General features: G+C 47.7%; 1 protein-coding gene across 10 annotated transcripts in view; it reads left to right on the top strand.

Moving 5' to 3' along the window:
• MYO5A (myosin VA) overlaps window positions 1-13,341 on the top strand; it is a 208,685-nt gene that overhangs the window by 95,360 nt on the left and 99,984 nt on the right. For all 10 annotated transcript variants that reach the window (XM_029070243.2, XM_039912918.1, XM_039912917.1 and 7 more), the window contains exon 5: window positions 9,473-9,629. In XM_029070243.2, coding sequence (XP_028926076.1) covers window positions 9,473-9,629 — 157 coding nt within the window. The remainder of the gene's footprint in view (window positions 1-9,472; window positions 9,630-13,341) is intronic.

The following is a 13,341-nucleotide window of genomic DNA, read 5'->3' on the forward strand; positions in this document are numbered from 1 at the left end:
CTTCAGAGCAGAAATCACCATTTCAACTTCTGCTCCCCTGCGCGATTTTATCGTCTTCTCCTTGAGTATCGGTTTTTAGGAATGTTTGAAGGCAGTGGTTTGCAACCGAGAGCTCATGAACCAGATATCCCCCTTGCCCTCTTGTCAGATTCAAAAGTCCAGCTTAAGTATAGCAAATTAAGTATCGCTTGGGGTTTGGTTGAGCCTCTAGGGCAAAGGATGAAGTCAGAACCTAAAATATAGTGGGTTTCCAACTCTGCTGGCCCAACTAGCCCATTATGCTTCGTCAGGAAGTCCTTAGACACTGCCTCTGGTTTGCGTGGACACCCTGAGGGCCTGGGAGTCAGAGGATGTGGGTTCTAATCCCAGCTAGGGCAAAGGATGAAGTCAAAACCTAAAATATAGTGGGTTTCCAACTCTGCCAGCCCAACTAGCCCATTATGCTTTGTCAAGAAGTCCTTAGACACTGCCTCTGGTTTGCGTGGACACCCTGTGGGCCTGGGAGTCAGAGGATGTGGGTTCTAATCCCAGCTCTGCCACACGTCTGCTGTGTGAATTTGGGCAAGTCACTTCACTTCTCTGTGCCTCAGTTACCTTATCTATAAAAGGGGATTAAGACTGTGAGCCCCATGTAGGACAAGGGAGTGTGCCCAACCTTGTTACCTTGTATCTATCCCAGTGCTCAGAACGATTCTTGGCACGTAGTAAACGCTTAACAGATACCCCAATTTATTATTATTATGCCATCAGAAGTGAGATGAAGTCCTTAATAATGGACTGGCCACTTCAAGCTTGGGAATGAGGGACTAGCAAGACTAAGAGACTGAAGATGGACCCATAATAAATCCCTTCCAAATGATCAGAGGGATGAAGGCAGCCACGTAAATCAATGTAGGCTTATGGGTCTGGGGCCCGAAAGCAACCGAGGGTGGACCTAAAAGAACTCAAATTGTAATCAAGAATCATTTTATTGATTCATTCAAGGCTTTAGGAATCTCTTTTTTGCATATTTTTCTTAGTCATCATTTGAAGAGTGGATTGGACAAATTCTTGAGCTAAATTGGTTATTAGGAGAAAAGTTAGGGCTTTCAGAAGGCACATCTTAGAGATATCTGTGTCGGTGGATGCTAAGGACAATCATCACCTCATTTCCCCAGATCCTTTGGAGTAACTGTCAAGCAGATTATTGTATCTGACCTAGTATAGCATTTACTGCGATCTGATGGGCTCTGTGTGTATTACCTATTTGTATTATCGCCCCGCTTAGGGAAGGGATCTTGCCCTGCAACTAAAACCAGGGAACGTATCCAGTGTTGTTGATCTGAGAACTCTGTAATGGACTTCTTTATGTATATCAGTAATGACCTCAACCTTGGTGTGTGGAGAATTCACTTTCCTTTTGTTGGTTCATCTGTGTGTCTCTTCAGAGCCTAACTTGTCATAATTTGCAGCCATTATTGACAAGAACTCCGTGTGTATGTTCAGAGTGCTGTAATCTGTTGTCTAAACAAGTTAGGGTATGTGTGTCACTTCTTTGTCTGATGCCATCAGTTTGGCTTAGGTCTTTATTTTCAGAAAATGATTTCTAAGAGGTATAAATGACAGCTCTCAGAATTCCAGCTGGCTAGTTTAGCTTCGTTTGCGGGAAGATACTTGTTCAAGTAATAAGAAAATCCCATTTGGAACCAACTAAAATAGAATAAGATATGAGATGATCGTCGTCATGGCTACCGGACAGCATATCACTCAGACTGATTTATTTTTTTTCAGACCAATTTAATTTAAATTACGTGCGGGCTTCGTTCAGCCTTTCCGTTCTGTTCTACCTAACATTTTCATCTTGTTAAGAATCTCTAGTCAAAAATAGTTGTTCCCCGATCTTTTCCTTCTGGAAGCACACCGGTCCTGGGACCCACTGCTTTTGATTTCACTGCTCATGGTTGGGTGTACATCTGTCCTTGGGAGGACACCTGGGCATTCCAGGGAAATGAAAAATGGCAACAAAGCATAATTCCAGGACTCAGCTAGAAACTTCCCCGGTGGAAGCAGCGAGCCTGTGTCATCCCTGGAAGGAAATGCTGATCTAGAGCATGCTATTGTCAGAGTTAACTGACTGAAAAGTTCCACTCAGCAGGGGATTAGCAATAGTTTAAGTCAGCCATCGGGGAGAATCGCAGTAGTATCTTACTGGGATCAATTTGGGAGCTCATATTATTTATTTACTTTTCATGACCTGAATGGGGGACTTGGAAGTTTTCTCACTGCCGTGACGGCAGGCAAGGATTTCATGGGGAAGCAGATTCTGTGTTAGAAGATTCCCCTTCTGGACCCGCTTTGCATGGGGGAAACCTAACGTTGTGGGGAAACCACAACCTGCTCCAGAGTGCGACCCAGTCAATCAGTTGATGGAATTTGGGCATTTGCTGTGTGCAGAGTACTGTACTAATCACTTGAGAAAGTGAAAAAACAATGAAGTTGGTAGACCCGATCCCCACCCACAAGGAGCTTACACTCTACAGGGAGAGATGGACATTAAAATCATTTATGAATAAGGTAACCTGTAGAGTATAATAATATTTATTCAAGGGCTTTATAGGCTAAAGGGATGCCCAGCCGAGTGCATAGTCTATGGAGACGAGAGGGCGGTTAGGGGAAATAAAGGACTTAGTCTGGAAAGGCATCTTGGAGGTCAGGAGCTCTCCATCAGAGTATCGGTCTGATGGAGGGATAGTATTTCAAGTCTTCTAATAATAATTGTGGTATTTAAATGCTTACTGTGTTCCAGGCGCTGTACTAAGCGCAAGGTAGATACGAGGTGATTGGATTGGACCCGCTTCCTGTCCCACGTGGGGCTCACAGTCTTAAACACCATTTTACAGATGCAGTAACTGAGGCCCAGAGAAGTGAAGTGGCCTGCCCACGGTCACGCAGCAGGGCCGGGATTAGAACCCAGGTCCTTCTGACTCCCAGGCCCGGACTCTCTCTGTTGGGCCACGCTGCTTCTGTGGCCTCAGTCCTCCAGTTTATAGGCCCCTGGAAGCCAGAGCAGAGTGAAAAAGATGCCAGCATGTCTAGAAGCTGCTGAGAAGAGACCGGACAGCCAGGCTAATCGGGAAGCACTCATGCGAACGAAACCTCACGTCAGAAATTCCCCGACCACATCAGCTCAGCCTAACCCTCTGAATCCTTCCGTGCTGGTTTGTTGGTGAGTGCCAGTGTCGAGTCCCCTAATGTCGGTAGCTAATGTGCAGGAATTCATTAAGGCAAGCTACAGCTCATGTCAAAAGATTTCAAACTGCCCCGAGCTTGTCCCGGGTAATAATAATAATAATAATGGTGGTATTTGTTAAGCACTTACTATGTGTAAAGCACTGTTCAAAGCGCTGAGGGGCTACAAACTGATCAGGATGTCCCATGTGGGGCTCACAGTTTTAATCCCCATTTTACAGATGAGGTAACTGAGGCACAGAGAAGTGAAGTGACTTGCCCAAAGTCACACAGCTGGCAAGCGGCGGAACCGCTGATTAGAACCCGTGACCTCTGACTCCCAAGCCCGGGCTCTTTCCACTGAGCCGCGCTGCTTCTCTGGTACACGTGACCATTAAGTAGATCCCCTAGCAGAGTCAGATAAACCAAAGCAAGCACGAACGAAGAGATAGTTTGAGCAATACTTTATGAAGGCTTTGTGCTGAGCCGAAGTTGGGGGTAGTTTCACCCCCTGTTGAGTGAAAAATCAGATTACTCCAAGAAAGCTCCAGTGGCTGCTGGGAAATCAAGGCCATCGGCCCCTTTGCTTCCTTTTTATTCCTTTAATCAAGTCAGACTCAGTCTCATTACTCTATTTTATTAATGATGTGTATATACCTATGAATCTATTTATCTGTCTTGATGGTATTCATGCCTGTCTACTTGTTTTGCTGTCTGTCTCCCCCTGTCAGACTGTGAGCCCGACGTTGGGCTGGGATTGTCCTTGTCTGTTGCCTAATTGTACATTCCAAGTGCTTAGTCCAGTGCTCTGCACATAGTAAGCACTCAATAAATACGATTGAATGAATAAATGATTAACTGGTCTCTCACCCAGAACTCAGAACAGTGCTTGACACCTAGTAGGTGCTTAACAAATACTATTATTGCTATTATCATTGTTATCTTTCCTTTCCTTGCTTAGAATTCCCTTGCCAGCTTTCATCCAGACCTCTGATTTGGATGGCTTGAGATCACACCCCTTATGCCCCACTACTGCCCGACTGAACCTGCCATCTAAAAAAATCACTATCAACAAACCAAAGGGAAAGTAACGTTAGATTGTATTAAAGGAGTTTGGTAATATGAGAATTTATCAAGTATAAGGATAATCAAACACTAGATTAAGCACCAAAATAAAGGGAGGTTGCGGAACCTTTGATAATAATAATACTATTATATTATATTTGTATTTGTTAAACGCTTACTATGTGCAGAGCACTTTTCTAAGCGCTGGGGTAGATACAGGGCAATCAGGTTGTTCCACGTGAGGCTCACAGTCTTCATCCCCATTTTACAGATGAGGTAACTGAGGCACAGAGAAGTTAAGTGCCTTGCCCACAGTCACACAGCTGACACGTGGCAGAGCCGGGGTCGAACCCATGACCTCTGACTCCGAAGCCCGGGCTCTTTCCACTGAGCTACGCTGTTTCCTTTGATCTGTAGGTAGAATAAGAATTAAGACTGTGAACCCCATGTGGGACAACCTGATTACCTTGTAACTACCCCAGCGCTTAGAACAGTGCTTGGCACATAGTAAACGCTTAACAAATACCATAATTATTGTTGTTATTATCTGTAGATCCTTTAGAGTCAACGGTCACCTATCTCGGCCAGCGTCGGCCTTCCTGAGACTTCAGTTGGCCACATTGAAGTTCTTTGCCTATTAGTGGATCTAAAAAGTCTGAAACGTGACAGTTTGGTGCTTAACTTTGTTTCCCAATTGTGCTATCAGAGTTTTCAGAATAAATAGCTACATTTAGGAGTGACTCACAGTGGAAAGCCTGAGTGTTTTTATACGAAATAAATTTCTTTGTTTTAAAGGGGAAAAAAGCTAGTCATTCCTAAACCGTTTGTGAGAAGAACCCTAGCGGCCTAAGTGAATAAGTGAATCCCCAATCTGCTCTGACCTCATTTTTCTTTTTCCTTTTTCCGTTTTTCTTCTGTGACGGATTCTTCAGAAAAATTGGCCAAATGGGAAGTTAATTCTCAGGCTGGCATGAATAGTCAATGTTCCCCTGAGATGGGGGAAATGCTCTCTCAAGACCCTTTGGTTTGGCATTTAAATTAATCGATGATTTTCTCCTTTCCCCAAGAGGAAGTGCGGAAGTGTGTATTTCTGCAGAGGGGGATGGGTAGGGGGGACGGGTGAAAAAGGAGCTCCGCATGGGATACCGAATAACCCCACACAATCAGTCAGTCATCTCAGAAACAAGTCTCCTCAGGCTGCGCTCAGCCAAAGGGAGAGAGATGCGTGGAGCTGCTGGCTGTATACAATGACTGGCCTTGTTTCCTAACACTGCCACTGCTTTCCCAAACACAAACACTGCTTCGAAAATAAACTCCATCAGCTTGTCTAGTAATGTAGCTTGCCAAGGCCCTTCCAGATGCTTTGAAGAAGATGCGAAGCAGTTTAGCTGTATTGATCCCAAGCAAGCTAAGAGAGAAGTCTTTTTAAAATATAAAGGTGCGGACCCTGGGAACTTGGGCCTTGGTATCTATTTTTGCTTTTCTGTCCATTTCCCACCCAATCAATCGGTTGTATTTATTCCACTCTTACCGTCCACGGGCCAATTTTGACCTTGTAACGATGAGTCCGCCTAATAGTCCGTACAGCTATATCGTTGTGGTAAGAGCTTAATGGCTCTTAGGATGTGAGTGCCACACTTAGCAGCAGTCAGAAGTGGGTGAGGGCACAGCAAGTATCTCTCCTGCGGATGGTTCACGCAGATATTTTTTTTTTCCACAGCCACAGACTACAGCCTTACCTCCGATAAGCGACCTCACAGTGACAGTTAATGGTTACAGGGGTGTGGGGAGGAAGGAGAGAAAGATGGGGGAAAGAGAGAGAATCTTCACTACTATTACTGGAAACAAAAATTCCAGTGTATATGCTGCTGATGCTTATCTTTTCTCACGGCTGCGATATCATTTGCAGAAAGAAAGGGCAGCTGTATTAACTAGGTGGTGTATAAAACAGATAAGTGTGAAGAGGTGCCTCTTTCAATTTCACGTTGGATAAGACTTGTAAATGTGAGCAAGATTGCCTGTGAAAGGCAATTTAGCAGATACTAAAAATAGGTTGTTTTCTACTTTCATATGCTCCCTCTGGTTCTGGGATAAGTCGATTACACTCAGTTTCCAAAGTAAGGATGCACAGGAATGATTTTGGAAGCTGCTGTCATTTTTAATGAGCATCATTAGTAGCAAACGTTGGTTGAGGGCTGAAGAGTGGAAATCGTCCCTACACAGGATCACTCAGGAAAACTGTGGGCCCTGATGTATAGGGAGGCACTTGCTCAGGGCAGAATGAGGTTCAGGCTCTCGGTCCCCATTTTACAGATGAGGTAACTGAGGCACAGAGGGGTGGGTTGATTTGCCCAAGGTCATACAGAAGACTGCATGACCCCCACCCCAGGCTGTAAGCCCTTGTGGGCAGGGAATGTGTCATTTATTATTGTATTGGGCTTTCCCAAGCACTTAGTACTGTAATGTGCACACAGTAAGCGCTCAATAAATATGACTGACCGACTGAACGAATGAAAGAACGAAGCCCCTTGAAATAGTTCACCACCGTAGCTAATCAGTGAGGAAGAGGAAAGTCTTAATTCTTCGTACCTGACTGGTTTTATGGTCACACAGTGAGCGTTAAAGGTGCAGATCTATCTGTCGGGGAGAAAGTGAGCCAATAGGTACGTGCAAAGAGGGGCTCAGACAGTTCTGCATCCCAGCTGAAAACAGGAGTCAGTTGCTGAGACCAGCATACTGCTCTTCAGAAAGGAGTGGCTCTTGTCTTGCAAAAGCTTTATAAGGAACAAGAGACAGGGAGGTGTCAGGCACTGCGAACATCGAACACAATAACACAACACAGCCTTTTTGTGTGCACAAAATGACTGGATCTGTGGGTCCCACGTCGGCCCTTTCATCCACACATACGCTTATGGTTGGTGAACTTCACCCACCATCGGTGATTTCTTCCATTACGAGGGACAACTGAAAAAAAAAACAACTTAGTGACTCATTTTGAACTAATTCTGCATTTGGCAACTCTTCTTTGTTTGGAGAAGAGCAATGAGATGAAGACTCAGCTCTCTTTTGCCCGCAGTTTGCTACTACGTTTGAAATACTTCTTTAAGGGGCTTCATTGCCCTGGGAAAAGAGCAGTGGGTTGAGAAGTGGGAGCCTGGGCTTCTAAGCTCAGTTCCGGGACCGCCTCACTGTGTGAACTTTGGATAAATCACCCCACCCGAGTCTCTCTTTTCTGGAAAATGACAAAAGCAGTACCTTCCCTAATTCAGCTTAGAGGGATTTGGAGTTAGTATCTTCCTCCTCATCCAAAGTTTCTACTGGCATCTAATTGTTTGCAAGCCATTAGAGTCTTCTACTTTCTGGGGATAGGATAAGTTATACATCATTAAAAAAAAGATTCAATCTCTGTCCTCATGAGGAGGATTCCTGCTATAGTTGGAGGAGGACCTCACTAACTCCTGGGTGGTGTGGAAATCCCCTCGCGCCACATGAATTGGAGGAGTAAAATGTCCATTTCCACCCCTGTTGCCGCGAGGCCTAACGAAAAGAGTCCAGGCCTGGGAGTCAGACGGCTTAGGTCCTAGTCCTGCCTCTTTCTTGCCTGCTGCCTGGTCTTCAGCGAGTCACTTCGCCTATCCGTGGCCCAGAGGCCTCGTCGGTAAAATCGCGATTCAGTACCTGTTCTCCCTCCTCCTTAGCCTATTTGACCCCAGTGGGACAGGGACTGCCTCCAACCTGATTATCCGGTAGCTAGTCCAGCACTTAGTACAGTTCTTGGCATAAAGTAAGTGCTCAACAGATGCTGCAGTTGTTATGATTGTTATGATGATGGTGATGCTGATGATCTCAGGCAGGCAGGAGGAGAGGAGGCAAGACCCGGGAACTGGCACGATGGCAGCAGCAGGACGGTCCATGAATGGCATGAGCGGTGGGGGGGGGCCTGGCCGTGATTCTCCATTAAGGTGACTAATTGAGTGTTACTGAAAGAGTGTAAATTGTTTCAAGTAATCCAGCCAGTGTAAGAGCTGTTTTCTTCTTTGGGATGTATTATGTTTACAAGGGATATGGGCGGTGAGCTCCTTCTAGACTCTCGGCTCCTCATGGGCAATCAGTCAGTCGTATTTATTGAGCGCTTACTGTGTGCAGAATAATAATGATGATGGTATTTGTTAAGCACTTACTATGTTCCAAGCACTGTTCTAAGCGCTGGGGTAGATACAAGGTAATCGGGTTGTCCCACATGGGGCTCACAGTCTTAATTCCTATTTTACAGATGAGGTAACTGAGGAACAGAGAAGTTAAGCGACTTGCCCAATCACACAGCTGACAGGTGGTGGAACCGGGATTAGAACCCACGACCTCTGACTCCCAAGCCTGTGCTCTTGCCACTGAGCCACAGTGCTTCTCTAATACTGTACTCTAATACCGTACTGCTGTACTTAGAATACCATACTAAGCGCTTGGGAAAGTACAGTATAACAGACACATTCCTTGCCCACAATGAGCGTAAAGTCTAGGTGGGGCAGGGACATGTCTACCAACTCTGTGGCATTATTCCCCCAAGCACCTAGTACAGTGCTCTGCGACATAGTAAGCGTTCAATAAATGCCATCGATTGATTGATAGAAGGTGCTGGGATTCAAACACCCTAGAAACTATACCTCATTCCTTTTCTGGTAACAGCGTCAAGGTAATTAAATGTCTTGCGGAGGGAATTACTTTTGGATTAGTGGCAACCAGTTGCTTAAGTCGTAAGTTCTTCGACGTCAGGGACTTTGTATTTTTCTTTTGAAATGTACTCCACTTGGCAGTTAGTTCAGTGCCTTGCCCAAAGTTTACATCCAGCAAGTCAATCAATGCTCGTATCAGTCAAAGATGTTAGTCTGTATCTGTTTGAAAAGCACCAACTGGGTTTGGGCACAGCCAATGCCCAGGGGTGGCACCCAGTGAGTAAGCTTCCATCTGGGTCCATCCTGGATGTGATGCTTGGTGAACACAAAATCCCTCTTGGGTCCTTCTCTTAAAGGGCACTTCTACTAAGATGTCCGCCGATCTGATTATCGGGCACCTGTCCAACCCCGAGCGCACGCGGGCTTGCCGACGGGGGAAGTGAGTCATTTCCACATGGAATGGGCAGAAGACAATCCAGACTCCGGGCGGACTGGGAAACAGCTGGTAATTAATGCCGTTTGTCTTCCAGAGACGAACGGAATCAATCCATCATTGTGAGCGGCGAGTCGGGAGCGGGGAAAACCGTCTCGGCTAAGTACGCCATGAGGTACTTCGCGACCGTGAGTGGCTCGGCCAGCGAGGCCAACGTTGAGGAGAAGGTCTTGGCTTCCAACCCCATCATGGAGGTAAGAGAGGAGCGTCCTCATCGTCTCAGACTCTGACTCTGCGGTGCCCTCGGCGAGACGTAGGAAAGAGGGGAGCGTGACGTTCCAGCAGTCTACGGGAATGCCGGTCAATCAGAAGAACTCTCGTAGGCTGCAGTGAGTAGAGCTGGAGCGGATGCAGCTTCAGCTGGCCAGGAAGGCGAACCTGGGCGAACAAGAGCCCCGGTCCACAATCCTGGTGTTTTGCTATTGTCTCAGAAATATAGATTGTGAGCTCCATCCTGGCCCAGAGCGAAAGATTGGAATACAGGCTGCTGGTCTCCCTGGCCCTGTTTATTTCGCCTTGGCGGAATGAAGGAATTCCGCAATTTGTGGTTAATTGTACTTCCTAGGACCAGCTATTTTTCTTCCAGAATTGGGCAGACATCTCATAGCCGGGTGTCAGACCAGGGGCAGTCAAAGCCCAGGAAACCCCCGTTCGAAATTGTATTTGTTCCATAGGCTGCCTCCGGGCGGCACGCAGATTCATTTGAGGGAAGGATCTGAGAGAGAATGTAATTTAACCTGGGTGGTTGGCCCTCGTTGGAGGAAGATCCTTTCAAAGCAACAACCTGCACCGGGCCCGTGCCTAAGAAAACGGGACTGGCCACGTGAGGGAGAAGATCCGAGAGTTTCCCTATCAGTGACTCGGGCCATATTCATCGGGGGACGGTGGGTTACTAAAACCAGATTCCGTGAGGGAATTGACATAGCCCCAGCCCGGACACGGAGAAGGAGAAAAATGAAAACGACCGAATGTTCTTATTCCTTTTTTCCTCTCTGTCAAGCCCTTCGTGTCAGCCAAGGCTCAGATGGAGTTAGAAGGGGCCTAACACCACAGTGGTGCTGTGGGTTCGCTGTTGTCTCGCAAGGTAATCGTGCTTGGTTTGCAGTGCCGTGTGGAGTTTCCAAATGAAAGTCTTGTGCCCGGGCAGCCTTAGGGGAACACCTCAGTGCCCGGTGTCACTGCTTTGGTCGTGAGGCGAAGAAACCGGGTGCCCCGGAGGAGTGGAGAAGCCCTCTGTGGCTCGGCCTAAAGTTGAGGAAGAAGTGGCAGTTTTCTTAGAGCGAACGGAGGAGGAAGGCAGTTAACGCCGCGGCGTAGGGCAGGGGTCTTCTTGGAAGTGAATGTGGCTCTCTAAAATAAGCCCCCACTGGTGGACTCGGCCCCGGGAGGGCCACACCGTTAGCTCGGCCTCCACTGAAAGGGGCTACGCAGGAAACTGGACAAGCGGGACCCGAGCCGTCCCACAGGAAGTGGCGGGGAGGGCCAGGACAGCAGCTCCGAACTTAACCGAGGGACTGAGTGAGCTTATGCTGTTCTCATCCTCCCCCCATTCCTACAGCACTGGCTGCCCACCCAGCTGTCCGGCCAATCCGGGCAGGGAAGGATACCGTTTGCCACCCAATATGTGCCGAGGCCAAGCAGGCGACCCCCATCCCGGGCATTGGCTGCCGTGATCTCTGATGGCGGCTGTGAGTGGGCTAAGCCCTGCGCAGGAAAGCACCAAGGCAGGGACCAGTTCAGCGCTGAGCCGGGCACCGCGGGCACTTATTGCAGACCCTCAGAGGGCCAGATCTGGGGGCATACGAGTTAAGCAGAGACAGAGAGGAGAAAGAAAAGAAGCTAGTAGATAGAGCATGAGCCCGGGAATCAGAAGGTCTTGGGTTCTAATCCCGGCTCCAGCACTTGCCTGCTCTATGACCTTGGGCAAGGCACTTCATTCTCTGTGCCTGTTACCTCTTCTGTAAAATGGGGATAGAGACTGTGAGCCCCACATGAGGCAGGGACTGCGTCAGACCCGATATGCTTGTATCCGCCCCAGCACTTAACACAGTGCCGGGCACATAGAAAGCGCTTAACAAATAGCACAATTATTATTAATTATTAGAAAACGTCAGAATGTAAATTCACTTCTCTGCCTCACACTCTTTCTCTCCCTATTTACTTCCTCCCTCTCTCCCCTTGTCTCCTCTCTTCCTACCCTTTCGTCCGTTTAGTAGGAAAGGACAAACAAGAGTCTTCCCAAATCCCGCGGCTCCATACCTCTTCCTTACTACAGTGCTCAGCACACAGTGAGCACTTAATAAATACTATGACTACTATTTCCTCACCCAGCTTCTGCTGGCATTAATGTGAGGGGAGGGTGTCTTCTGAATCAGCCTCACAGATCAGTTACTGGAACGTGTTCCTATACCTGCTTCCTCCCTTCCTTGCATGGCAGCTCTTCGGAGTTGTGGAGGAAGGAGGTGGTCACTAGTCGGGGGGCTGTGGGCAGAGCAAGAATGCCGCCCTCCTCCTGCCTCCTCCTTCCCTCGCTCAGCAGCTTTTCGGAGTCGTCGGTGATGGGAGACGGGGGCAAGGGCCGGAGGAAAGGTGGCGAACACAGGAGTGAGGGTCGCCCTCCCTCCAAGTGACACAAGAGGCAGAAACTCCCTCCCTGTGAGGATCGGGGTAAGGATACCCAAGTCGGAGCGGTGTCAGGCCCCGGAATACCCCCGGAGTCCATGTCAGCCTATGCGGACTCCTGAAGGATATCCCTGTGTAGGCTGCCCACCCCTCCCCATTTCCTTCCTCTTCCCTTTCCCTTATTGTCCTTTTCCTTTCCCTTCCACTGCTTTTCCCTTTTTCTTTCTTACTTCCTCTAACCTTGTCATCCCCTTTCCTTCCTTTTCCCTTTCCCTCCCCTCCCCTGCTCCTCTTTCCTTCATCCCTCCCTGCTTTCCCTTCTCTTTCTCTCCTCTCCCTTTTCTTTGCCGTTCCCTTCCCCACTGGTTGCCACTGCTGTTGCCGTGAGGCAGATGCATGGGACAGTGACATCATCACATTGTACCGTGCACTCCACGATGTAACAGTGTCACGTGTCCGATTATCTTGTATCTATCCCAACGCTTAGTACAGTCCCCGGCACATAGTAAGTGCTTAACAAATACCACTATTATGATGATCATCATCTTTAGGTCACAAGGGGTAGATCATAGGGCTGTTTGTGACCCAGCTATTCAAAGAATTCATTCTGTCTGGCTCTTCTGCCTCAAAAGGTTGCTGATCCCCGGCAATTCTCTTCATTCCACTGTAACGTGTTCACACTCCTTATCTCAGCGGGTCGGTCTGTATCCTCAACCATAGTGCAGTGTAAAAATTTAAGCAACGCCACAGGGTGTCAGACCAGTATTCCATTACCCACGGGGGTAACAGATGATGCTTGAAAGTGTTTTTGCCAACAGCCGTCAGATATCCAACCAAATGGTATTTCTCAACCAGAAAAGACACTTCCCCCTTAATTGGAGGTGGCCATTTTAAAGAGTCATGTGGGCTTATCCAGTGCATCTCATTTAGCTATTTTCCTTCTTCTGGGCAGATGGCAAGATAAAGCCTCCGAGACTATCCGGTGCCATCCCGAGGGTTCTAGTCTAGTTTATGTTAAATTCAAACTCCAGGGGCTTCACGAGGCCAGACAAGTCTTCCAATGAGTTCTCTGGGTTCGGAAGCTAAAGAGCATCCTAAATGACTTACTCCGAGGCCATTTTGGCGTCCTCTTTAGAATGCCAAAACATTGGTTTTGAGTCTCTTCTGTCAATAGGGGTTGCTTCTCTCTCCCTCCATGCCCCAAACATTGGCTTTTTGAGTCTCTTCTGTCAATAGGGGTTGCTTCTCTCTCCCTCCATGCCTCCCTCCCCCACACCCCATGTG

The sequence above is a fragment of the Ornithorhynchus anatinus genome, chromosome 8 (assembly GCF_004115215.2).
Source record: "Ornithorhynchus anatinus isolate Pmale09 chromosome 8, mOrnAna1.pri.v4, whole genome shotgun sequence".
NCBI classification, from domain to species: Eukaryota; Metazoa; Chordata; class Mammalia; order Monotremata; family Ornithorhynchidae; genus Ornithorhynchus; species Ornithorhynchus anatinus.